Genomic DNA, 25,920 nt, shown 5'->3' on the forward strand with positions numbered 1-25,920 from the left:
CTCCATACAAATTTTCAGAGAAAACGTTCTAATTGCGCCAAAAACATCGATACAAGATAATTATTACGTTATAAGGTATGCATTTACTGATGCAAAGCACATTCAAGCAAAAAAAGAGACATTTCAAACATCAGATAAAGTTGTCTATGGAGCAACTGGATACAGCCCAATGTGCGCCTTTTGTTTTTCCTCTAAAAAGCAACTTTGAGTACATCGATTTTAAATAATTTTTTTTCACGTTGCAGAATCGATAAAATCGACCATAGACAATAGTCGTTCCTTCAATATTTCAATTTTCAGTCCAATTTCATTCTCGTTCGTTAATTTTACCGCCTTGTCTGAGAATCGTGTAAGCGGCTTGCGCAGTGTGAATTTTAGTAGTTAATTGTGATCCGCCTGATATTAAATATTACTCTTAAGTTTACTAAGCATTGACTAAGTTGTTATAAATAACTATCAAAATGTTTTGGGGTAAGTTTTGCAATTAGCCGGCCGCATTTTGTTACCACGTGTTACTATGGTATCTTTCATGTTTCCTGCATTTTTACGTTTTGATTAAAGTTTAAATGAATATGAATGAGATCTTAACAGATCTATACAGCTGCCTTTGGCATTGCTTTTCTATTTTCATTGTGAAATATTACGCTAAAGTGTATTTAATGTGCTATCTTGTCTCCCGGGTAGCATGCACGCGTTCATTCCCCGAAAGCCAAAAATTCATATTAACTTTTGTTATGATTTATAAACCGAAGTATGTTAATTACAATAAAAATTTTAACTCAAATCTAAGACCTATTTTATTAAACTAAAATACGTTATAAAATCTATCCTTTTAGGACTTATTATGGAACCGAACAAACGGTACACCCAAGTGGTGGAGAAGCCGTTCCACATTTCGCAAGCGGCGATGGATATATCGACAGGTGATAATGACCCTTGCCAAGTGATGGTGGTGGTTGATGGCAAAAACTTCCTCGTCTGCACACTCCAGAAGAACAAGTGCATACAAGTACCATTAGATTTGTACTTCAAGATGGGAGACTCGGTTGCATTTTTAACTAATGGTAAGTAACTGTATGATAATAAATTACTTAAAATTGCTTCATTCCAACAAAAATAGGTATTTATGAACCACTACAGTATGGCAATGTGGCAAGAGAATATAAGATATATAATAATTGGTTTAACAAAGTAACTAACTTTATGATTTGATATATATTTCCAAGAAGTACTTAATTAAAATCTGGAATTCCTCCGCTGCTCCGTCTGCATGTAATAAAAACTATAGTGAGTAGCGTGTGTTTTCTACAGACTATCCTCTACATCTGATGATCATTTGTCATCTAAATCTGTTCAACAGTATAGGCTACAAACTCCAACAAATATCCATCCATCCATCCATGTAAACTTTCGCATTTATAAAATTAGTATGAAATATGTAGTATTAGTATAATTTATTATCTTAAATAACTGACATTAACTTATCTTTTAAGGTAAATGTAATGTCCACTTGACTGGATACTTGGACCCTGAGTTTGAAGAAGAGCAGTCTGATGAAGAAGAGGAAGCAGAGTCAGAGGAGGAAGAGGAAGCACCAGCACCCGTGTCTTCTAAGAACAAGAGGAAGCAGCTGGATAGCAGCACGGAATCTTCTAGCAATAAGAAGGCCAAGGTGAGTTGTGCGGTTTTAATGTTTTTTGATATGTTATTTTGGAACACAGAATACAGTAGAACCTCTATAAGTTAAAGTCCAAGGGAAATACAAAATATTTTAAGTTATAGAGGTTTTTAAGTTACCATGGTTTGAGTTATCGAGGTTCTACTGTAATTGAACAATTATTACATCTAGATCACTTTGTAAATATAACCTTTTCTAGTTTAAAGCCATTCTATATTTAATTTCTTAAGGTGCCTTTCCAATTAAGATGTTGGTTGTTTAGCAACGCAAGTTGCAAGAGGTTCCATGTGGAATTGAACATGTAGCCTATGTTACTTACTAATAACTTTAATAGTGAAAGAATTATCGCAATAGGCTCAGTTGTTTTTGAGTTACTTCAAAATGTACAAAAGTATAAAATCTAAATTTTATGTTTTATAATAGTATAGATTTGCAAAAGATTCGAAACTTTAGGCGTTATTCACATATTAGTCAAGTTCATAGATTTGTAAAGCTGATTTACACACATTCTGTGGTAGCAAGAGTTATTGTTAAAATAAGTTTTAATTATACAGAAAGAAAAGAAGGGTAAGAAAGCTGCTGAGGAAAGTTCCGACTCTGATGAGGAAGAGGATGATCTGCAGAAGTTCCTTGATGGAGAAATAGACACTGATGAGAATGATGAATCATTCAAAGTCAATACATCCGCTGAAGCTGATGACAGGTAAATATGTACTGTTAACTTCTGTTTGTGTGAATGGACCCTTAGTGTCTTTTTAAGACACTCAAGTCTAGGTAAGGTGTTATTATCTTAAGCATAGTCATGAACAAATTAAATATTCTTAGTGAGGAAGATTCTGACGAAGAGGAAGAAGAAGAGGAAGAAGGTGAGGAAGATGATGAAGATGACGATGAGAATGACAAGGGCGAGAGTTCTGAGGCGGACACCACTCTCGACACAAGCAAGGACGAATCTAAAGTGGATATGTCCAAGTTGACCAAGAACCAAAGGAAACGACTCAGAAAGAAGTTGCAACAAGCAAAGACACCGCAAGTGAATGGTGTTGAGAAAACTAAGGTGATTTTAAATTTTATAAACAATTTGTATGTAATTGTGGCTTATAATGACAGAAGCGGGATTTTAATACAACTTCACCACCAATTAATCTTTTTTTTAAATAATTACGTAGTTATCTGTAAAAACTATAATATTTTTTCTGAAAAATCTATTAAAACGTTAACTTCAAACCTAAATGTTTATAAAGAATGAGATAACCCATGCCAAAATGACTTAAAAAAAAACTTAAATCTCTATGAAGTAAAAAAATCTTAGTTTTTTAAGAAATCTTTAGTTTTAAACAACTTTCAATATTTTAAATATTCCCATGCCATTTTATTACTTTAATAATATTTTTATATGATTAGGAGAAGCCGGAAGCACCGCAAAAGGCTGAGAAGAAGAAGGCGGAACCCAAAAAGGAAGAGGAAAAAGGTGATAAGAGGGAGAAGAAGAACTTGAGTGGTGGAGTGGCCATTGAAGATCTTAAAGTGGGCACAGGAGCAGTCGCCAAGCCTGGCAAAGTTGTTACGGTAAGACATAATATTAACTGTTTCTTGCATCTCTAAACAGAATAAAAAAAATCCTTAGGTAGCCTTTCTTTCAATTTAATATAGAAGATATTTGGGAAATATATTACATTTAGTTAGGTTTATAGTTTACTAGCTTTTACTCGCGACTTCATCAACGTGAAATAAAAAAATAATAAAAAGTATATCCTATGCTTACTCACCAATGACATAGATTTTTAATGGTGGTAGAATTTTTGATATCGGCCCAATTGTTTCCGAGTTATTCCAATAGATACAAGTAGAATAAAAATATAAGTATGTAGCCTATGTGTTCTTCCAAACTATGTACATCTATGCCAATTTTCCGGCATTTTAGGCTACAAACTCTAACAAATATCCATCTAAACTTTCGTATTTACATTAGTTCTTACTAAGTCTACGTTATTTTATCCAGGTGTATTACGAAGGTCGTTTGAAGCAGAACAACAAGATGTTCGACAACTGCTTGAAGGGCCCAGGTTTCAAGTTCCGTCTGGGAGCTAAGGAGGTGATTAAGGGCTGGGATGTTGGAGTTGCTGGGATGAAGGTCGGCGGCAAGAGGAAGATCGTCTGCCCACCAGCGATGGCGTAAGTTTTCTGCATTTGTTTATTATTTACAAGAAATTGTTTTCTCAGAAAACAGATAAACATACTTAGGTATATATTTTTTTTAAAAGAGTATATCAATAAAAGGTTTGGCTTGTGATTTTAGTCAAACCAAGATAACCTTAAAATAAGTTATTTAAAATTAAAGTGACCATTTCCCACTGACAAGACCCACTTTGGGTCGCTGCGCCAACGCAGTAGGTATTTCCCACTGACATATATATTTCCAACATTAGCCTTAGGCAGAGTAAGAGACGCGCAGAGAGAAGACATTTTTACCAATTCCACCTTCAGGATTTAGTTAAAATGCCTTCTCTGTGCTTCTACTTAGTCCTCCTTCCCTATTCTTAGAAGAAAATTACTTCCAATTCCCGCATGTCTTGTGTGTTTATTGCACAACTAGCTGTTGCCTCCGACTTCGTCCACGCAATATTAAGATAATAAAAAGTAACCTGTCAGTCAGCTGACATAGACTGGCTACTTTTTATAATATATGGGTAGCTACCCTTCAGTGCATGTTATATTATAAGCTACTCTTTTATCTTAATATTGCGTGGACGAAGTCGCGGGCAACAGTTAGTTATAAATATAACTTTTATGTACAGGTATGGTGCCAACGGTTCTCTGCCAGTGATTCCGCCAAACTCAACCCTCACGTTTGAGGTGGAATTGAAGAATGTTAAATAAAGTTTTCATTTACCCGAGTTTCCTCGCTGATTTTATGATTGTAAATGAATGCTGTGTGCATTTATAATGTGCCAATATGAAGTATCTGCAAATTGTTAACAATAATAGCCTTACAAATAAACGTGGTATAAAGTTTAATGTGGAATAAACTGAGTATAAGCAAAATTACTTCAAATTTAGCTTTTTTAACTTTATACCGCGTATATTAAGGCTGTAAAATCTAGTAAACAGTTAGCATTTGCAGATTCTTCATATTAAATATTGATAATTTTTTTAAGTCATTTTAAGCTAAGTAATACTTAAGACAATTATTGGCCAATGTTTGATCAAATATTTCGTTGCCTGAAGATAATAAAAATCTGTAAATGGAACTTTTTTATGGTACATTATTTACTTTGTATGAGAGAAAATTTAAGGCATATTAAAGGCTGGCTGTGATCTTGAATTAAATTTTATGTCATGTAAAATGTTAAAGGTATTGCCAACCTAAAAAAATAGATTTTTAGTATTGCCATCGTTAAAAATTATGGTTATAAGGTAAAAAAATCATTTTTATCATGTGAATACTATATTTGATCAAATATAGGCCAAAACGTATACTAGTGGACTAGCATAAAACATAGGCAACTTAGTTTACTTATTGTAATTGATTAAAATGTGAAGATGAAGTTTAAATTTTTTTTATCTGATCATTTAATTTTTAATTTTCTGTGCTTAGTTATCGTAAGTATACTTGACTTGAAAACTGTAAAATAAACTTTTGAACACACAGTTGTTAATTTTCATTAAGTAATGCAGGGTTCATTCAATTAAATTACTATTTTTTGAATTTCTTTATCTCTTATTTCCCTTTATTTTATACCTATTACTATCTTATTTTTTTATTTGTTTTCTTTCTTTTTTGTTTGTTCCTTACAAAAACTATGAGTTTACAAATGGTCTTTTCCACCGGAAGAAATAATAATAAACCCAACTATCCAAGTTTAACCAAATTCTTATCACATGGGCAAGTGATTTTCAAAGTAGGTCACATTATGGATAACAAATGGCCCAAAAACGCATGTACATTGACATTGAAAAATGGACAAGTTATAAGTATGTGATTATTTGATTTTTACCATTTTCGTGCTGGTGGTGGTAAAGATTCAAACTAATAATAATAGAATCTACTATCCATGGAACTTTAACAGGATTCATAATTTCCCAACAGATATCTATCCATTTTTACAGATAAAAAAAATCCATTGAAAATTTGGTGGTATTCTCTGATTAGCTTTTGCCTGGGACTATGTGAAATTACAAAAACAAAAGTATGTAGCCTATGTATCCTTCCAGAACTTCTGCTTTCAAGATCCATTCTGCAGTTTAGGCCGCAGACTATAATAACCATCTATCCATCTTAAACTATCTCATTTATAATATTAGTAAGATTAGTCATAACTTTTTGCTATTTCTGCTGTAATGAACTAGGTATTTCATAGGTATGATGGAATTCATATTCTCATTGTCCATTGTCAATACAATTTTCATATATTAGTGTGACCTCAGACAAGTCACGCACTGAATGTGTTTAAGCAGGAAAAGAATCTGAAGATTGTCTCTTTTGGAGATATAAGGAAATGATGATACCATTTTTTATAAGACTTTTATTTGAAATAAAATTAACAATAAATAATATTTAAATGCCTGTTTGGAATAACCAACATAAGTTTTCTAGGTTTTGACTTATGTCCAAATACAACATAGTTATTTCCTATGTTGTCATAGACAAGGTTAAATATTGGACACCTCGCTTTTTTTAAATACTAGGGATATATAATACTCAGGATTTTTAAATCATAGTATTCTATACTATTCTATACAGTTTTCTTTTTTTTGTAGAATATTTTGCTAACTTCCTTCGTCAATTTGTTTTCTAATCACTTTTTATTCGCGTGTCAAGTCTTTGTTGTGGATTCTCTTCCGTTGGTTCTGGCTCCGTGATTTCAGTTTCGTTCTTAATCTGTTTTTTTCCAAATGAACAGACTCCGCCTTCACAACTGAATGGGAAATCAGTCTTAACATTTCCATCTGCGTCTTTAACAGCCCAAGGATTCCAGAAACGTAGTACGTAAGGTTGAATGAATTTGTGCCACAAAAACAAAAGAACTGGAATGATAAAACACGGAACGCATACCATGTTGATTATTGGTTTTTAAATGTAATTAATTAAAATATGTATTCTAATCACAGGCCAGTTTACAGAGAAAATTGCGTGGTTGTTTTTGTAATTTTTATTGCAGTCGTGATTTTTTTGTGGCACGTCAAAATAAAACTTTGACTTTGACGTTTAATCCGTAGACAATTAAAATATCAGAATCTATGGATGCGACCTCCATGGAACAAAGGAACATGAAAAATAAATTATTCTTGAATATTGATTTGCAACAATTAATTTTTATATTACACACATTGAGTTTTAATGGAGAATTTTTTAAATCACGATGTTATAAAATCACTTTTGTTTCTTAATAGTGCAACTTTTGAGTGCGCGGGCCGCAACCAACCCCTTAATTACATCGATATTAGTTTTAAATCAATCCTAAAGTTGGCCAGATTGATCAATGAGAATGATGGAAGGTGAAAAGTTGAGGATGATGTAAATAAATGATGAAATGTAGCGACGGAAATTCACGTATACTAATAAAATCTTGAAAGGTTTAGGAAAAAAAGTTTATGCAAAACATACTTGGGTACAAAAATGAAACACTGCGTTAAAATAGAAAATTGTTTTATTTTTTTAAATCATATTTTCTAGTAGATCTAGTATGGGTAACTTCATTCGGAAAACAATAGGATATCAATAAATAGATGAAGTGTAAATAATTTGATATTTTCTATATTACGTAATATATCAGTAGATTTCTTATATTTGTAAATATGTATTTGTAATTTTAACTATTATTTACATTTATTTAAATTAAATACAACAAAACTTTATAATTAAACTAGAAATATATAACTGTACATCTAATACCCTGTTCAATTTAATATTAGGAATAATATTTTTTGCGTAGCTTAAAGTTTAAACAATAAAAAAATGTATAAGTACTTAGTACTTGTACTTACAACAGATAAATTAAATTAATTGAAACGTTCACAAACTATGAAAAATTAGCAAATAAAAGCATAGATCCTTATTGCGGTCATTGGCCTAAATTTTTTTACAAACAAACAAAAAGAGTAACCATTTTTATCATATAATTGAAGTATTTCATACATTTTATATATGTAATAAATTATTTTCATATCGATTTTTGAAGACTTTTCATGTGTTTAATTCTATTGGTTTAAAATTGTGATTTTAATACAGTGAAAAGTTGAGTAGAAATTTTTTTCTTTATCGGAAAAATAATCGACTTAATTTTTTCACTTAAATAATAATTCGCATCCTTTGAGCTTTTAAATTTCATGAGTAATTCCTCCTGAGTATATTTAAGTATATCTAGAAAGTTTAAACATAATATTTTAATATTCAAATATAACAAAATATCCAACTACGATGTAATATTGTGGCGCTAGAGACCACCATTTTTTTACAACCAAACGTTACTATTCTATGTAAACACAATTTTCTTTTAAATAAAAATATATGACTTCCATTGATAACATGTTCTTTTGACACTTATAAAATGGTCATGAGATCTTTCTCACAGCACTCGAAGGTAGAATTAACAGTAATATATCATAAATAATCTAATTTAACGAGAATAAATAGCTATATTAAGATTTTCAAAAATATAAAATATATTTTGACTATATTTTGTTGCTAAGTAACACTATAATATTCTAGGCACAACAAGTCTTGCATGGCACAGATTATATATTTAAAAAAGGCACATGTCATTGTAAAGTGTAGTCTTTGACATTAGCTAACGCCATCTTGAAATGCGCGGGCAATTCCGGCAAACTGTAAACGGGGTCGGATATCGGAGGCAAAGTTAACGCGTCAACTGATTTCTCATAAGTGCTGTAAGCCAAATACAATTGTGAAACACGATTTATTTCATCGTCAGTCATACAAACCGAACGAAGCTGTTTCTTGAAGTCGGAATCGCCACATTTTGAGCAAATCTCTTCGAGTATACACATTTTTGTCTCTCTCTTTCCGTTGTTACGTATGGGTTCGACAAATTCATATTTTCTCTTTCCGTTCCTTGTTTTATCGTCGTCTGAGAAAAGGACGAATAGATCGTCGCCGCGTTTACTAGTGCATCCCTTTCTTGCAATGATCTCGCCTCCCCCCTTCATCAAAGCTGTGCAGAGTTGTTCTGAAGGATTTTCAAAGTCGTAGAAGACGTATTTGGACTCTGAACTTGTCATGCTGTTGTTCTCTATATGAAGACTGTAGCGGAGACGGATTTTCTTTGGCTTCTTGGTGCATTTCAGGTACACGTGTATGGGTATATCTAGGGAAGCACAACCAGACTCTTGTATCTCGTACGGAGGCTCGTGGAGCACTGCAACAATATATTAATTAATAAATAAATAACTGTTAAGAACAAAATTAGTACCGTGCTAGAATTGGCGCAACTCTAGATTATCGGCATAAACGTCACGTCCCTAGCTGACAGCTGTCAATGTCACAAGAAGTATGGATATTGGCGCGCAACCTGAGTCCTAACGAGAAGTGTTGCTCTGAGTTTAAAGCGACAGTATCAATTAAATAAGTTATCTAAAATTACGTACTAAATGCACTTGCATAGAACCTATATCGGTTTGGTTTCTTAGCTAGGCTCTCACTTTTTAATGTATTTGACAAAAAATAAATTGCCTCAGCTTTACACAGAAAAAGAATTTTTGTAAAATACGTTCTATTGAATCTTAACAGTTAAAAGAATCTTATTCGGTACAGTTTTATAAACTTTTTCTACTTCACAAACATTATACAAATAATTCATATTTATGCAATAGAGAAATACATATTTCCTATTAAACTTTTATATTGATTTGAACGTATTCAATACAGAATAATAGAGTATACATTTTTATAGACTTTTTAATATTAGATTTTATATCACGAATGCAGTTTTTTCTTAATTTGAATTTACAATAGCCAGCGATCCTACTGCGAGACTGCATTACAAGTAGATATGGGGAACTATTTAAAAAACAAGGTCAATTTATGCGTTATTGTGTTAAAAATTAAAAAAATAATCGTTTATCGGTTATGTACCATACTGTTCAAACAAAATTAAAAAGAAAATAGGTACAAAAAGGTCTTAAACTTTTGACCTACAGTATATGTTGCTTTGACAATTTTTCGTTCTAATTGAGTGTAGACTAACACATAAAATGGGTATGGAATAATCGTCTCCAACTTCTATTCCCTCCGTAAGTACCACTTAGATTTTTTTGCCTCATTTTAGGTACTCAATGTTCGGAGAACTTACCTCTTTTGGGGTAGACGAAGGCGCTTGCAGGGTGCAGATGGAAGACGACCTTATGCACAAAGGCGCTGAGGTCTCCCCCCCGCGCGGCTCGCACCCACACACGCCAGTCCAGTGCGAGCGCGCGTCCCAGTGGTGACCGGCACGGCGCGCAAGCATGCCCAACTTCCAGCCACACGCGGACACACATCTTAAAACAATAAAAAAAGTTATTAATAAATTGTAAAGTGAAAAAAAGATGGCTTGAATATGCTGTAACATTTGATATGATTATTTATTACTAGCTGTTGCTCGCGACTTCGCCCACCTGGATCAAAAAATAGTACAAAATATAGCCTATGTTACTCACAGATAAACTACCTTTCTAACGGTTAAAAAATTTTTAACATCGGCCCAATAGTTTTTACGTGAATCAAAAACAAAGGAAAATCTAAAAATCCAAATATTTCGTTTTAATAATTATTACTTACGTATTCATAGATTGGTTTTCTCTAATAATTGGTCAAATTTCAAAAAGGGTTTTGTTTAATATTTCACAAAAAAAATATTATTAATTTGTATATCTCAACGTTATTTACGAATTTACGACTATATTTCGTGCTGTGAAAAAAAAAAGTTTTTTAATCATTCATTCCTTAATCTGTTTTAATGTCTTCCTTATACAATATCTGATCATTGTATTGGAAATATATTCCAAAAAAATATATTGCTTTCCGCATATTTAATTCATTAACAAAAAAAGTTAAGTAACGCCATCTATTGATAAAACTATTCACCCTATTATTTTAATGAGATTTACGTCCGTCTTTCGAAGTCACCATTCCCTCAATGTCAACATTAAGTGTTTATTTTGCCTTTTGCGGAAATTATGCTTATAACGACTGTGCCAAACGCAACATCCGTTCCTTTCCTGTGACCTTGACCTTGAAAATACGTGCGCGAGATTCGCCAAACAAAACTATACAAAAACATACAATTCTCAGCGTAGTCTGTGAAAACAATCTTACTAAAATTGTAATAGTTACTTTTGGTAGGGTCACACTAAATTCCTTAGTTTGACGTCTATCAGATTACGTAGCGATTACGAAGCGAATTATCATAAGATTCGTTTAAAAGTTGGTATTTTTTTTTGCGACTCGTAATTTGCTATTTATGATATCTCCTAAACTATTGATCGGAATTACATAGTTCGAAGGGCATTTATAATCTACATTAAATTCTCTTGATGATGGACACATTTATTTGGATAAGGATTCATACCGAACACGAGTAATAGCGTTGAAAGTTGGGTGTAGATTTCGAGCGATATTTTGATGAAAAAAGTGGTTATTGTGCGACAACCTTAAGAGATAGATATATGCTATCGCGGACTTTTATTTAGAAAATTTAATGGGCTACAATACTTCCATACATGATTTTTATGTAAGTCTTATAGTTTAGGCTACGTAAGCAAAGAAAGCAAAAATGACCCGAAATTTCGTCGCGCGATTTTGAGCTACACTATTTAACTACGTCGTAGTCTTTGACTCCAAAAATCAACTAAAAAAATGGGACACACCTGCAAGCATTACCTTTCGGATAAAAAAAGAATTATCAAAATCGGTCCACTAGCGGCGGAGATATGCCGTAACACACATAAAAAAAAAAACATACAGACGAATTGAGTACCTCCTTCTTTTGGGAAGTCGGTCAAAAAATCCTACTTAGGGCTCTAATTTATGTTCACGCTATTTCATTTGGAGGATGAATAATTTGGGGAAAAGTTATGAAATGCGACATCATGTGGGTGAAGCCGCATGAGAAAAGCTAGTTTATGTGTGATGCATAAAGGTCGCAGTGATAGTTCCATATGTGTTGTTCATACAATAACGTCACACGTGTTAGATAAACATTATCAGTACACGGGCACGCAGTTTAGCAGCAGTTTTGACATTACCAACATCGAAATTACAGTACTAACAATTATTTAAATAAATTATCCGAATAGTCTTACTAATATTATAAATACTACAGTTTAGATGGATATTTGTTACGATGTTTTCTAAAACAGATCTTAGTGAAATATGAAATAAAGACATAGACTCCGAAATACAAAGTTATTTTTTCTCCGCGAGGACAGCTTGATTTTGTAAAATTTATTTAATCAAATATTTACGGACGTTACCAGCCCATAAATTACCTACACCTAGAGGGCAGTTCTCCTAAAATGGTATGCGAAGTAGTTCTATGATGTGTAATCTAATTGTAGTCCCTTTCAACCCTTTTCTTAAGACGAAAGGATGGGAAGGAAAACTCGATTTGACAGTGGATGAGACGTATAGGAAGGGGAAATGTCCTCTTTATGTACGTATCTTTCGTCAATTAAGGGTAGGCAACGTATCTGCAAATGCGGATGTTTCTGGGCAGCGGTCGCTTTCAATTTCGGTGGATTCAGGTGGCCGCTTGGTCGTTTGCTACCTTATACTATAAAAAAACATAGGGGGGGGGGGTAGATAAATATCGATTTAAACATCACTCGACTATTAGTAGTTTATGAAGCATTTTTCACTTATATTTATTTCTTACATAATTACGTAAAATAATTCGCATATTACCATCGGGTCAGCGACCGCTTCTACGTCGATATGACGTAACACGCGTTATTCATCGACATTTCAATGAAAACCAACTAATACTCGAATGTTTCTAACCTAAATAACATTAAAAGATTTCCCACGTACGCACATCGCACCTAAAACACAACACAACGAACAAAAATTTATATGTTTACCTTTTAATATTGTCTGATTTTTTTTAAAATTATTTTTTAATAAATAACACCTGAAGCCGTCGAAAAAGCGAAGCAACCGCTGCCCATAGACATCCGTGATTGCCGATGAGTTGCCTACCCTTAATCGACGGAGGAGAAGACGCATAAAAAGAGGATTTTTCCCCTACTTATGAGTCTCCTCTGCCATGTAATTTAATACCTTCCCATATTAAGAAAAGGGTGGAAAGGGAAAAGGACTCAAATTAGGATTCCGACACTCATCAGACTGTACGCGAAATTGCTCCCACTTCACGCTTGTCTTCTGTATGGTGGTATTTCACCGGGTGAGTCGGCCCATTCGTGCGAAGATGTTAAAGCGGGTACCACTGTCTCCATTAATATATGCAGTAGGTCTTTAAAATAGACATGTTAATATAGTTTGATCATTACCAGATGTACTGCGTAGTTTCTTATATGTAATGATGTGATTGAATTAAAATTATTATATACATGTAGTATGTTACAAACATTTGTATAACTGATTATACAACGGTGCAATATAAATGTTTTTTTAAACTAAACATCGTACTGCCACACTCAAGGACGTTTCGTAACTTGGTGACTATTTGGTTGCTATAATTTGTACTAAGGGATGGATTAAGCAATCTTTAATAGGAATAGTAATAAAAACCGTAACAACTATTAATAAATTTTCATACAATTAATATTTACGAAAGTAGATGTCTATGCGCGCTGCCCTACTCTTTTTTGGCGTATTTCGGTGCGAAAAAAGAATAAAATAAGTACATAGTATATACACGAATGGATAAGATACGAAATGAGTATATTAGAGGAAGTTTGAGAGTAGCCCTAGTGGTAGAGAAGGTAAGGAGTAAAAGGTTAGCATGGTATGGGCGTGTTATGATGGATGTATCGCATGTTACAAGGAGAACGTTAGTTATAAGTGTGGTACACCGGTAGAGGTAGACCTAGAAAGAGATGGATTGCGTGAAAGGTGACATGATCAAAAAGGGAGTGATGACTGAGTTGACGTATGATAGAGTTATTTGGAGGACAAAAACCTGTTGCGCCGACCCTACTCCCGTAGGGGGACCTTACAGGAGAAGTGTACGGAGGAAGATGAAGTACATAATACTAAAGCATTATTATAACGTAAAGTTTATTTAAAAAAACACTATTTCACTGGTATTTTGCTTTCCTTAACTGTATCTGTTATTTGGCATTTGGCCAATAGAATGATAAGTCGATTTAGCTGATTCGATGAGGATTATCGATATCGATGACGAAACGAATCGACTCCCTGTCGATAAATGGCCCCACTATCAAAATTAAAGCGATTAAAAAAATCAAGCCAATTGTTTGCATATTTTAGTATTTCTTTCCTCGAATTTATTCACGTTTCCGTCCACTTTAACATATGTAGTCCATTGGACTTTGGTATTGTTGCATGAATATTGAATTGAACATCGAAATTAAGCCTTTATTCACAAAGAAACATTTTTAATTTCTGTGTATTTGAAATGTCTGATAGGTTAGCAGAAAGTACATGATCTTATAACTACCATATCTATTTTATCTTACTAATATTATAAATGCGAAAGTTTAGATGGAAGGATGGATGTTAGTTAGAGTTTGTAATCTAAACGGCTGAACGGATCTCGATGAAATTTGGTATAGATAGAATAAAGAAAATCGCATTTAATTTTTATGTTAGTCTGTCTGTCCATCTTTCTGTATGCCGCGTTTGTTCCGGGTTAACTCGGTTTGGGCCGATTTCGATCGGACTTTCACAGAAGAGTAGCATAGACGGGCTACTTTTTCATCTTAATATTGCGTGAAAGAAGTCGCGGGCAACAGCTAGTAATTACATAAGAGTGGTTTGCCCATGACAAACTCAAAAACTACTTACGGAGACTGCTTTCAAGTATAGTAGAGACTTAAAATATTAAAGGAAGAAGAACGGACGTGGGAGTTATTTCTTTGTCTAGTTACCAATTTTATTATAGTTTTCATTACAATTTTTTATTAAATGACAGCGGTTATAGCAAATTACCACAGTTTATGTATTTTGTGGTTAAATCGAGAAAAAAGTAAGTCCATAAGATTTAAATTGAAAGAGATATTACAAGATAAATAAAAAATAAAACTAACCTCAATTGAAAGTCGAATTGAACTGAAATATATCAAATACGAATGTCACGATAAACAAATTTCGGTAAAATATCTAGAATTAAGTTATTAAAAAAACACTTTAATTATAATCTTGATTGTGGAATAATAGAGAATATTTCTATGTTATTTGTCCAAAGATAGGCATCGTCCATCAACGTTGTCATTACAAATTGACGTCGTACAAAGCATAGAGTTTTAAAAGAGGTTTTATATGTATTTTTTATGAAGTATAATTTTGGAGAGCACAAATTGAAATTTGCCAAACATTCATTGCGCTATTATTGAACTGAGGTGACCAGAAATGTCCCTATTTTGCTGAAAAATATTTGATAATGTGGTTTTTAATAAACATATATTAAATTAACAACACAAATGTATGATATTTTTATATTCTTTTATATTATTAAATCTTATTAATATTATAAATGTCAAAGTTAAGATGGATGGAGGGATGGATGTTTGTTAGAGTTTGTAGCCTAAACGGCTGAACGGATCTCGATGGAATTTGGTACAGAAGAAAAGGATAGTCTGGAAGTACACATAGGCTACTTACTTTTGTTTTTTTAAATCCTATGGACGTTGTTGCGGGTGAAAACTAGTAGTTATAAACATGTAATAGACAGTTTTCCGTAACTTTTAGCGAAGATTCGCCGGCAAACACTAGTCTGAATCGTAAACCATCCTTACGTAAGTACCGTTCTCTTTTATCGTTATATTAAATGGGCTAATGAAAGAAACGTTTGTACCGCAACCGCAGTATATCGAACGCTCGAGTTATATTGGCCTACAATGAGGAATATATTAATATTGATTGAACGATCAGAGAAAACTTGCACTTCCTGTGCGTTAGAGTGGTCGATCATACACACTGATTTATTTTTACCCTACTAGTAGGGTAACGTTTTTCTAAAGTACGAGTATGCATATTTAAACCATACGTCATACTATTATGAATGCAAAAGTTTATATGGATGGCTGTTTGTTAGTTTGTAGCCTAATCTACTGAACGGATCTCAATGAAAGTTGGCATAGATGTAGAGGATAGTCTGGAAGAACACATAGACTACATACTTTTGTTTTTTTCCACGCTGACGGAGTCAAAGGCTTGTATCCTACTTTAACAAATTACATTTGAAGCGTATCTATACTATTATAATAAAGCGTAAACAAACACTTCTTTGTTGCCTAAGATGTCACATTTTCGTAGAAAACAACGTAAAACCCCGACGAAAAGAAGTTACGTTGATTGTTTCTGCGAACTTGACACGCTGAGGTCAAGGACTTGGGAATAACAGTAATTATGAAACGATGTGTTCAGTGTTTTAATGGATTTTAAAGTTTAAGCGTTGTTTTATCCTTTACGCTGTTACGTATTGTTATGTCGTTTTACCATTCGGCCGTAATTTCCATCTAGATTAGAGGTTCCCAAATTAATTTTCCTCGCGGACCGCAAAGACATTCAAGAAATATGTACACTAGATAAAAGGAACAACATTTTGTACACCGGTAACTTCTTTGTACTGTAATATTTTAAAGTCAAATTTGACACGCCAAGACTTTCAGTGTTTGAATTATTTGTCCATCCGATTTTTAATTTAATTCCCAATCGAACACCAGGTAGCGCTAGTGAGATTATGTTAAAAATATGTCATGTGTAATCAACTGTGCTTATTCTATATTTTTTATAATCTTTGATGGACCCTTATGTTAAGCGACGAGACGATGATAAACCAGAAAGTGTTAAGAATGAATGTGGATGGCTACAAAGGAAGAGGAAGACCGAAGAAAGTATGGATTGTGTGAAAGAGGATATGCTTAAGAAAGGAGTGGATTCAGATATGACGGCTGATAGATATGTATGGAAGAGCAGCACATACTGTGCCGACCCTCCGTAAGGGATAAGGGCAAGTGGATGTTGATGATGATGATGGACCCCTTCCAAAAAATTCTAGAATTCGGAGGATTAGACTCATATGCTCTAGTTTGGATAGCGTTTGAAGCCGTTATTTCTGCATGGTCGCCAGTTAATCTGAGTTAGGTTTAGACACTATTATGTTACAAGCTTTCGCCCGCGATTCCGTCCGCGAGGAATTAGAAAAAAAACAAAAGCAAGTAGCCTATCTGTTCTTCCAGATTATCCTCTACATCTATACCAAATTTCATCGAAATCCGTTTACAGTTTAACAAACTCTAACAAACATCCATCTTTCCATCCATCCATCCATCTAAACATTCACATTTATAATATTAGTATGAAGTATGATTACAGATATGATAGTTTTTATATATTTTAAATTTCTCGATTCACTAAGGGTGAGGACAGTTGCTCTGACGACGCCCCTATTATTGATTTCTTACTGCCGAAACGTTTTCGCCTGCATAATATTCCCATTTGTATAATTTATCCGGAAGATTCCGCGCCGGATATTAAAGATGTCGTCTTCAATTTCTATGATTCAAATTAGCGTTAATATGTGTTACGTAATCAATCAGTAGAGCAATTGTATAAAAAAATATTCGACTGTTAATTTTCAGGTGTGTGCACGCGCTTTTGTTTTTTTTTACCGACATCCCAAAAGAAGGAGGTACTTAATTATATGTATGTATGTTTTGTTTTTATTTTGTGAGTTAGAGCATAAGTCCGCCGCTAGTGGACCGATTTTGATAATTCTTTTTTATACCAAAAGTGATGCTTGCAGGGTCCCATTTTTTGTTTGATTTTTGGAATCAAAGACTAGGACGTAGCTAAATAGTTTTTTAACACTTGTTTTAAGATTGATAATGACGTGAGTTAATAAACAAATTGATAATGAGTCTGTTAGACTGTGTTTTTAATTTAAAATGAGACCTAGGTACTTGTGTGCATATTTAAATGTAGTTCAAGTATTGCATCATAAGCCTAACGCATCGACCTCAATTTCTCTTGTACTAAAGAGATATTAATCTGCTTTTAAAATAAAATATTTATAACAATGTGTAATACCATAATATGTATTTAAAACATGCTACCTCGTAGCTAAATTTGTAGAAACAATATAAGGATACTAAAGTTTTGATCCTCGAAGAGATATTTAGCATTTTCAAATGATAAAATATTACAAATTGTTCGCATAGAAAAAACACACAGACGAATTGAGTACCTCCTTTTGGGAAGTCGATCAAAAAGGGAAAGATTTTCACTAACCGTATTCTTTTTAGTTTTACCCACTCTCCCCGATTTGATGTAGAGTTTCGAGCTCTTGTTGCTGTATATCTTTCGATTTGTGAACCCTCGGTTTTATTTTTTCCCGGTTCTGTTGTAGATCCTATTGAATCCTAGGTCCCTCATTATCATCATCCTCCTTATCCTACTCCCGTAGGGTCGGCATAACAGGTTTTTGTCCTCCAAATAACTCCATCATACGTCATCTCAGCCATCACTCCCTTTTGGATCATGTCACCTTTCACGCAATCCATCCATCTCTTATGTATAACTCACGATTTAGGAAGGTTCTGCTTCAAAGCTGAATGGAGTTAATTTATCTTAATTGCATATTGTTCTTATCTATACATATAATAAAATTGGAGTGTCTGTTTGTAATATCAAAAATAAATTTCCAGAATTTCGGGAAGTTGATTGAACGCAAATACGCGTTGATAACGAAAATCGCATTAAAAAAATTGTCTGTCTGTATGTCCGTATTATAGGATACTTTTTGACCGACTTCCCAAAAGAAGGAGGTACTCAAAATATCCATATGTTTAATTTTTATGTGTGTTACGTCATAACTCCGCCGCTAGTGGACCGATTTTGAAAATTCTTTTCTTATCCGAAAGGCAGTGCTTGCTGGTGTGTCCCATTTTTTTGTTTGATTTTTGGAGTCAAAGACTACGACGTAGTTAAATAGTTTAGGTTAAAATCGCGCGACGAAATGTGGGGTCTTTTTTACTTTCTTTGCTTATTTATCTTAATATTGCGTGGACGAAGTCGGAGGAACAGTTAGTGTTCTAATTGCTTCAATACAATACGAAATCGTTTTCGTTCCTGATCATTACATTATCGATATATATTTAGTCCGTATTAATTTTAAATACAGACTAAATATGTGTAAACATAGTTATGATACAAACACGTGTATTAACGTGATGATAAGAATTTAAATATCTTGAAGTTTTAGGTTTATTTGTTCTTTTAATTACGGTAACTCATTGTATTTAGAGAGATTAAATTATTTTATTGTCAATTTAGCTGTTTCCGTGCGACTTCATCCGCATAAAATTGTGAAATTTTTATTTTATTGTTTACATGTCTCAAATTATTAATTGCAAATGTTAAAATGACATGACACGATGACAATCCATGATAATTTTGTTTCCTTGTTGGCAGCAACTTATGGTCTCTTTCTCACATTAGGTTTTTTATTCAAAATATTTAACCCCGTTTAATGGCGTGAAAATATATAGTCTAAAGCGTGACGTAAGTGTAGGGCTTTTTATTGCAAAAGGATTTATTCAAAAATATGTTGTAATTGCTGACATCTTAGGCAACAAAGAAGTGTGTGTTTACGCTTTATTATAATGGTATAGATATAGATAGGCTATACGACGTAGTTTATTGTTCCTTGTGTGTTTTTGTACTATAATTTCGTTGTCTCATATATTTTTTTACCATTAGTAAGTAATATTATAAAATAAAATAGTAAACTGTTTATTAATAACTAGCTTACGCCCGCGACTCCGTCCGCGTCGTAATAAAAAAACAAAAGTGAGTAGTGAGTAATCTATGTGTTCTTCCAGACCGTCCTCTACATCTATACCAAATTTCATTGAAATCCGTTCAGCCGTTTAGGCTACAAACTCTAACAAACATCCATCTATCTAAACTTTCGCATTTATGATATTAGTATAAGTATGATTGTTTTAAAGCCGTACACTATGTTTATAAGAAACAATTTGTGAGTATTTGATATTATTTGTATACATTAAAACCAGTTATATTTGGTACGCGACGGACGGCGGTCGGCTTGAAAATTTCTCTTGACGACAGTATAAAAATTGTTTACAAACTTGTAGGCAGGTGATCATGTAAACGATAGGTAATAGATATGTACATTAAAACAAACAAAATGGAAGCATTAAATGATTAAAATAGTGATTTAAACGTTTTGTTATCAAACATTTGTAAGTAGGTGAAATATGTGTCACTTGAGGGTCTATTTTGAACGCCTTAAAATGTTTATTTTTATTATTTCGAACGATGTTACCTATTAAGAACTCACCGGCTTGTCATACTTCTTAAGGAGACCTTCAGTCATTTTCTAAAATGTGATAAAATCGCCGCTGCTCGTGCGGTGACGGATGACATCTGTAACAGGCCGTCGAGGTCATGATATTGGCGGGCTTATCCACAAACATAAAACACAACAAATGCATTAAATCTCACTTGTGGTACGTTGAACGTAAACAAAGATGCATGAAGGCTGCTCTTGATTCCCGGTGGGAAGTCAAACTCGCGGCATTTCTGACAGAACTACGTAAAGGCGGGTTTATCACTGAATCATTCGTTGAATGACACGACGAATGGGAGCGCGGCGGGCACGGGGAAGGCGCGGGGCGAGCGCGGCATGCGAATGACGTGAGCACTCCGTCCTCCGAACGAGCTTCCTCTTCCCTCTTCGCTCTACGCAATACAAATTGTCCGGACGTTCCGTTTCACGAAAATATAAGCTATCTATACTAATATTATAAAGAGAAAATATTCGTATTTTTGTATATATTGATTTAAAAAAAGATTTCAGCGTTAGAAAGGTAATTTTTCTATAAGTAACACAGTCCATATTTTAATTTCACGGGAGCAAAGTCGTGAGCAATAGCTTGTATTAAATAAAAAGTAAGTATTTAGTTCATTTTTCATTAAAACATTGTAGAAATAAATAAACTTAAATTACTTTTAAGCATAGAACACTAGTAAAATTTTATAACACAGAACGCAATTTAAATAAGTTGCTGTTTACATAAAATTATAAGAGATGGCGGTAAAATAAAACTTTAAAAACAAAAAAGATAACTAAAGTTATGTAATTTATTAAAGTTGCAATGAAAGAATGACGCATAAAAAATGAGAATGATTATTTTTTGCATGCTAATCATGAGTATATTGTAAAAAAAATTAGCAACGTAAATAACATAATAAATTCTGCTAATTTATTCTGTAAGTCGTTGAATTTATTTTTGTACGTTACGCGACGACGTTTTATTGCTTTTAAAAATTAACAGGCGTATACTACATTGTATTCAAAGTTCAAAGTATGACGAAAATCATAAATCATGTTTTCAAGGATATTAGGAAATGGACAAAATCTAAATCCGTCCAATATGCAAAAGATGTCTATTAACACATTTCAGTAAAACGGATTTTTGAGAAAAATAATATCATTTGTAAATCTGCTACTACTGTCATCCATGAATTCCTGTTTATGAGCACGCGCACACCATTGACTAAACTATGGCGCAACTGTGGCTGGAACCCATGCTTTTGATTTTGAGTTGATATTCCGAGAGTTCGAACAAAGAAGTTTGAGTCATCGTTCCTTGTACTGCAAAGGTTTGGAATAAGTTGCCAGCGTCGGCTTTTCCGTCCAAATATGACGTAGGGAACTTCAAGAAAAGAGTGAATGAGTATTTATTAGGGTAGCTTGTACCATATTTCGACCACATCTTCACTCTCAGTCGGTGGGATCAAGTCAAGCGCTAGGTTAAAAACTTAAAAAAAAAACCGTTTAATCCCACTTTGATTCTTATTAGTTTACATGGAGTGCACTATTTAGTTGTGCAACTAAATAGTTGGATTGGCTGCGAAACAATCGACAATCGCACAATAGTCGTGCAATAATTTAGTCAAAGGTGTGTACCCGCTCTTACACTCTGTACAAAAATGTCTTGTATTTCTGGCATAATAACCTACTATTTGCAAGCAAGACTATGGCCTAATCACCCCTTACTTAGGGTAAGCTCAGACCCCTTTGTGGGCATATAAAGTGAGACGATGACTGCATAATAAGTATAAAAAAAATTGTAATACAAGCATTGTGGGGTCACTAGGTTATAATACTTTGGTTTCGATGCGGTATTTTTGCCGCATAGAACAAATTACATGTCTGTTTTTTGGCACGCCTACTCTATGTTACTATTGTGAACATGTTTCGATGGTTAAAATCACTTGTTATTTATGGGAAAACATTATAAAGTAACTCTACTTTTCTTTTGTCTATTAGTACTTCATTGCAGGTAGCGATACATTTGTTGCATGTTATTTATTGGAAAAATTATTAATTAACTAGCTTTAGCCTGCGAATTCGTCCGCGTGGTATAAAAAAACGAAAGTGACTAGCCTATGTGTTCTTCCAGACTATCCTCTGCAACTATAACAAATTTCATCGCAATCCGTTCAGCCGTTTAGGCTACAAACTCTTACAAACATCCATCCATCTCAACTTTCGCATTTATAATATTTATATGACATGTATTGAAGTGTAATTCAGTGATTCTAAAAGTGATCCTGCCGGATCCCCACAGATCCTCCGGCAGGGTCCTCGATCGCTGGAAACAAGGGACTCTACGTTTGACTGGTTTTGAACATTGAACCACTAAAAACTAATAAGAAAGGGGGACCACGGAAATGGGAAGTTTGGGGATCTCAGGTCAATAGCTTGACTGAATTGTTATTTATTTTACTAATCGTACTCGTTAATTATCCGTGATGCCATTAACAAGTTGCGATGGAATGAATCAATTTGCTCTTATCCCTACAGTCGGCACAGTATGTGCTCTTCCATACAGTTCTATCAGTCGACATATCTGAATCCACTCCTTCCTACGCATATTCTGTTTCACACAATCCAATCCATACTTGACATACTTTGCCGGTGGAGTGAAAAGAAAATTACAATCAGTTCAGTTTCAGCTTCTTTGTGTTTCAAAATTTCTTTGTAACCTTTGCTCACCATTAACGTGAACTTATTTGAATTTCTTGAAACTTCCAAAGCAAAATTATTTGTTGTCTATACTAGTATTATAAGAAGAACTTTGTTTGATTGATTGTAATGAAATAGTTCAAAAACTACTCGGCCGATTTTAGAAATTCTTTCACCATTAAAAAGCTACGTTGTCAGTGAGTAATATAGACTATGTTTTAAACTATTTTTTATTCTCACGCGGACGGAATCACGGGTGAAAGCTAGTTTTTTATATACTTTATTGCTTTTAGCGATACAGGATGTACTGATTCTAGGAATAAAATAATACCTAATTTAATCAGTTTCTTTGATCTATGTTATCGATCCGACTGACACTGGCACGTCATAAACTGATGACCGATGACGAATTATTATAAAGAAAAAAATCATTGTGACTACAATGACAATTAAAAAATACATTTTTTTATTAACAACCAGCTGTTGACTTCAGCTTCGTATACTTTTTAAAATATCTTCGATGTAAATATGCGCTTATTAACTCACCAATAAACAAGTAAATTAATTAATCAACAAGTCTGACAAACTTTACTTCTTATTTATAGTGATCTTGTTACGGGATTCGAACGGATTAGGGTCTTACGTATTAAAATGTTCGGAGAATTTCACTTGGCACGTCGGAGGCAAGATTACTTTAGCATTCGACGTGTCAACTCTACCTTTAAAAATAATATACTGTCCAATTTTCTTATTTTTGTAAAAATAAGTAGATTTTGAATTTTCAAACATACATTTCTGTATTAAAAGTAGGGTTGTAACGGAACTTCACTTCCGCATCTGCAAGTGAGGAATTTCCGCAAGAAATGATAACTCCGCGTTCGCTTCCGTTATTTCTTTTGTGTAGTTATAACGGAGGTCAATTTACGTCTATAACGTGAGTGGGGCGATTAGGTATCCTTTATGCGGGCGTGATGTGTCAACTAACTTTAATTGTTATACATTATATTTGCATAATAAACTATGTCTTGTAACTATGTACCAATCTTTATTTTGAATTAACTTTAGTTTTTAATAAATCGCAATTAATATTTTATTATTACCCTCCGTTTATGGAGAGGTGACGTACTCGCCTCCGCATCCGCATCCGCTTCCATTAGAACGGTCTCCGTTACAACCCTAATTAAAAGTATTGATGAATTTATAAGATATTTTTAAATACAATTATCATCGTTCGCATCTCATCATTTGCATCTAGGATTTGATGAGTGATTTCAATCATAAATTTAATCTACCACAGATTATCATATTTATAATCTTGATTGAGATGGTAGGGATAACCACCAGTAGCGGTGTTTGATATTTCAATAGAATTAAAGAAAATTCTTGTTAATATAATCTACGACACGTTGTTTACTTTGACAAGATAACAATAATAACAAGTATTTAAATTAATATACAAATAAATAAATATATTGATGGTTCCGATATGTTAAATAGTTTAAAATCAGATAATAAGAATTAACTTGGGCGTTACCAGCCGATGAGGTAGAGCGTGTCGAAAGCCGAATTTTAGTCCACTTCCCTTTCCATCTTCTTCTTATATGAAAACTAGAGAAGGGAAAGGTGATTTGTAGTTGAGATGCACAGGAAGGTGTATAAATACTCTTTACGTGCGTCTCTTCCTTTGTCTATTAAGGGTAGTTGTCATCAGCAATTGTGGCTGTCTATGGGCAGAGGTCGCTTCCCATTTTCAGTGATTTCAGGTGTCCGTTCGCTCGTTTGCAACATAATGTAACTAAAAAATAGTTAGGTTTTAAAGTAGTTTCTATATCAATTTTACATTTTTCGAAACTATAATTCAAAAGATAGTTTATTAGCTTGTATTGACAGTGACTAGGCGTTTCGTCTGATGAATGTGTGTGTCGTCATCATCCACTTGCCCTTATCCCTTACAGAAGGTCGGCACAGTATGTGCTGCTCTTCCATACATCTTTATCAGACGTCATATCTGAATCCACTCCTTAAGCATATCCTCTTTCACATAATCCATCCATACTTTCTTCGGTCTTCCTCTACCTTTGTAGCCATCCACATCCAATCTTAACACTTTCTGGTTTATGCTCCCATCGTCTCGTCGCATGTCATGCCACGCTAACAGTTTGCTTCTCATTTTCTACACCACTGGCGCTACATTCAAACTTCTTCTAATATACACATTCTTAAATTTTTCGGACGCCTAATTTTAGTCATGTTTCCCTTCCCACTGTTTAATATGACGAATAATGAGACGGGTAAGGGTAAGTATTGAGTTGGCGGAGTAGAACGCATATAGAGGAATGTATCCCCTAACTTATAGATTAAAAGTTGATGCATCTTTAATTGCGGATGTAAAGGGCAGCGGTCGTTCCCCTGAATTCCGAGAGTTAGGTCAATCTGTATTTTTTTTATTGCGCGGGACGTGCCGAAATATTCATGCTAAGATGTTAAGGCGGGCTCTACCACTGTTAAAGTGTAGTTTTTTAAAGTGGTAGATTTTTTTAATTTACTAGTAATATAGGATGTTTCCTGGGTTGATTTTATTTCTGGTTCGATCGATCGTAGGATTGGCTCATCTGGAAACACCCGTTATCAACTAGGATAATGACTTAGTGACTTGAATTCTTGGCACTTACAGAGCATAAAACAAAAAAGCAAAGTTGTAATTATTCTAGGTATAATTGCCATGAGCATATTTATCGGCTCACGCCCTGTCAGATATGATAAGGTGATTATTAAAAATGTAAAGTTCGAAATTTAAATTATCGAGTATATTTCCGTTACCAAAATTATCGAAAACTTCGATTGATAATGACTCAACGCGGTATGAATAACAGCCGACTTGTAAAGGGAATACAGGTCAAATTGCTGATGTTTACAAAGGGTTATTCATTTAAGAACCTAAAATATCGAATTACTGTTTAGTCCCGCTTTGATACCTATGAGGTTACATGGAAGTGCGCACTACTCGATTTTTAGTTGTGGAACTAAACAGTTGAATCG

At 33.7% G+C, this 25,920-nt stretch overlaps 2 protein-coding genes across 4 annotated transcripts; one reads left to right on the plus strand and one right to left on the minus strand.

The window, feature by feature from the left end:
• Positions 1 to 294: 294 nt before the first annotated feature.
• Positions 295 to 5,329, plus strand: LOC106105254 (46 kDa FK506-binding nuclear protein). The gene is made up of 8 exons (XM_013285538.1): positions 295 to 471; positions 837 to 1,064; positions 1,494 to 1,672; positions 2,233 to 2,381; positions 2,504 to 2,735; positions 3,083 to 3,247; positions 3,681 to 3,853; positions 4,477 to 5,329. The coding sequence occupies exons 1-8, from the start codon at positions 462 to 464 to the stop codon at positions 4,556 to 4,558; spliced, it is 1,218 nt and encodes a 405-aa protein (XP_013140992.1). The 5' UTR covers positions 295 to 461; the 3' UTR covers positions 4,559 to 5,329.
• Positions 5,330 to 7,565: 2,236 nt separating this feature from the next.
• On the minus strand, positions 7,566 to 20,555 carry LOC106105270 (protein ENL-like). Of its 3 annotated transcripts, XM_013285563.1 has the most exons (4): positions 20,352 to 20,555; positions 20,188 to 20,273; positions 9,991 to 10,177; positions 7,566 to 9,057 (listed from the first exon to the last, which is right to left on the minus strand). In XM_013285563.1, the coding sequence occupies exons 2-4, from the start codon at positions 20,221 to 20,223 to the stop codon at positions 8,441 to 8,443; spliced, it is 840 nt and encodes a 279-aa protein (XP_013141017.1). In that variant the 5' UTR covers positions 20,224 to 20,273; positions 20,352 to 20,555; the 3' UTR covers positions 7,566 to 8,440. The 3 variants fall into 3 exon arrangements, with proteins under 3 accessions (XP_013141017.1, XP_013141019.1, XP_013141018.1); XM_013285565.1 differs by lacking the exon at positions 20,352 to 20,555 and having other exon boundaries at positions 20,173 to 20,271; XM_013285564.1 differs by lacking the exons at positions 20,188 to 20,273; positions 20,352 to 20,555 and adding an exon at positions 14,909 to 15,065.
• Positions 20,556 to 25,920: the final 5,365 nt, after the last annotated feature.

The sequence above is a fragment of the Papilio polytes genome, unplaced genomic scaffold (genome assembly GCF_000836215.1).
Source record: "Papilio polytes unplaced genomic scaffold, Ppol_1.0 DF823177.1, whole genome shotgun sequence".
Classification (NCBI taxonomy): domain Eukaryota; kingdom Metazoa; phylum Arthropoda; class Insecta; order Lepidoptera; family Papilionidae; genus Papilio; species Papilio polytes.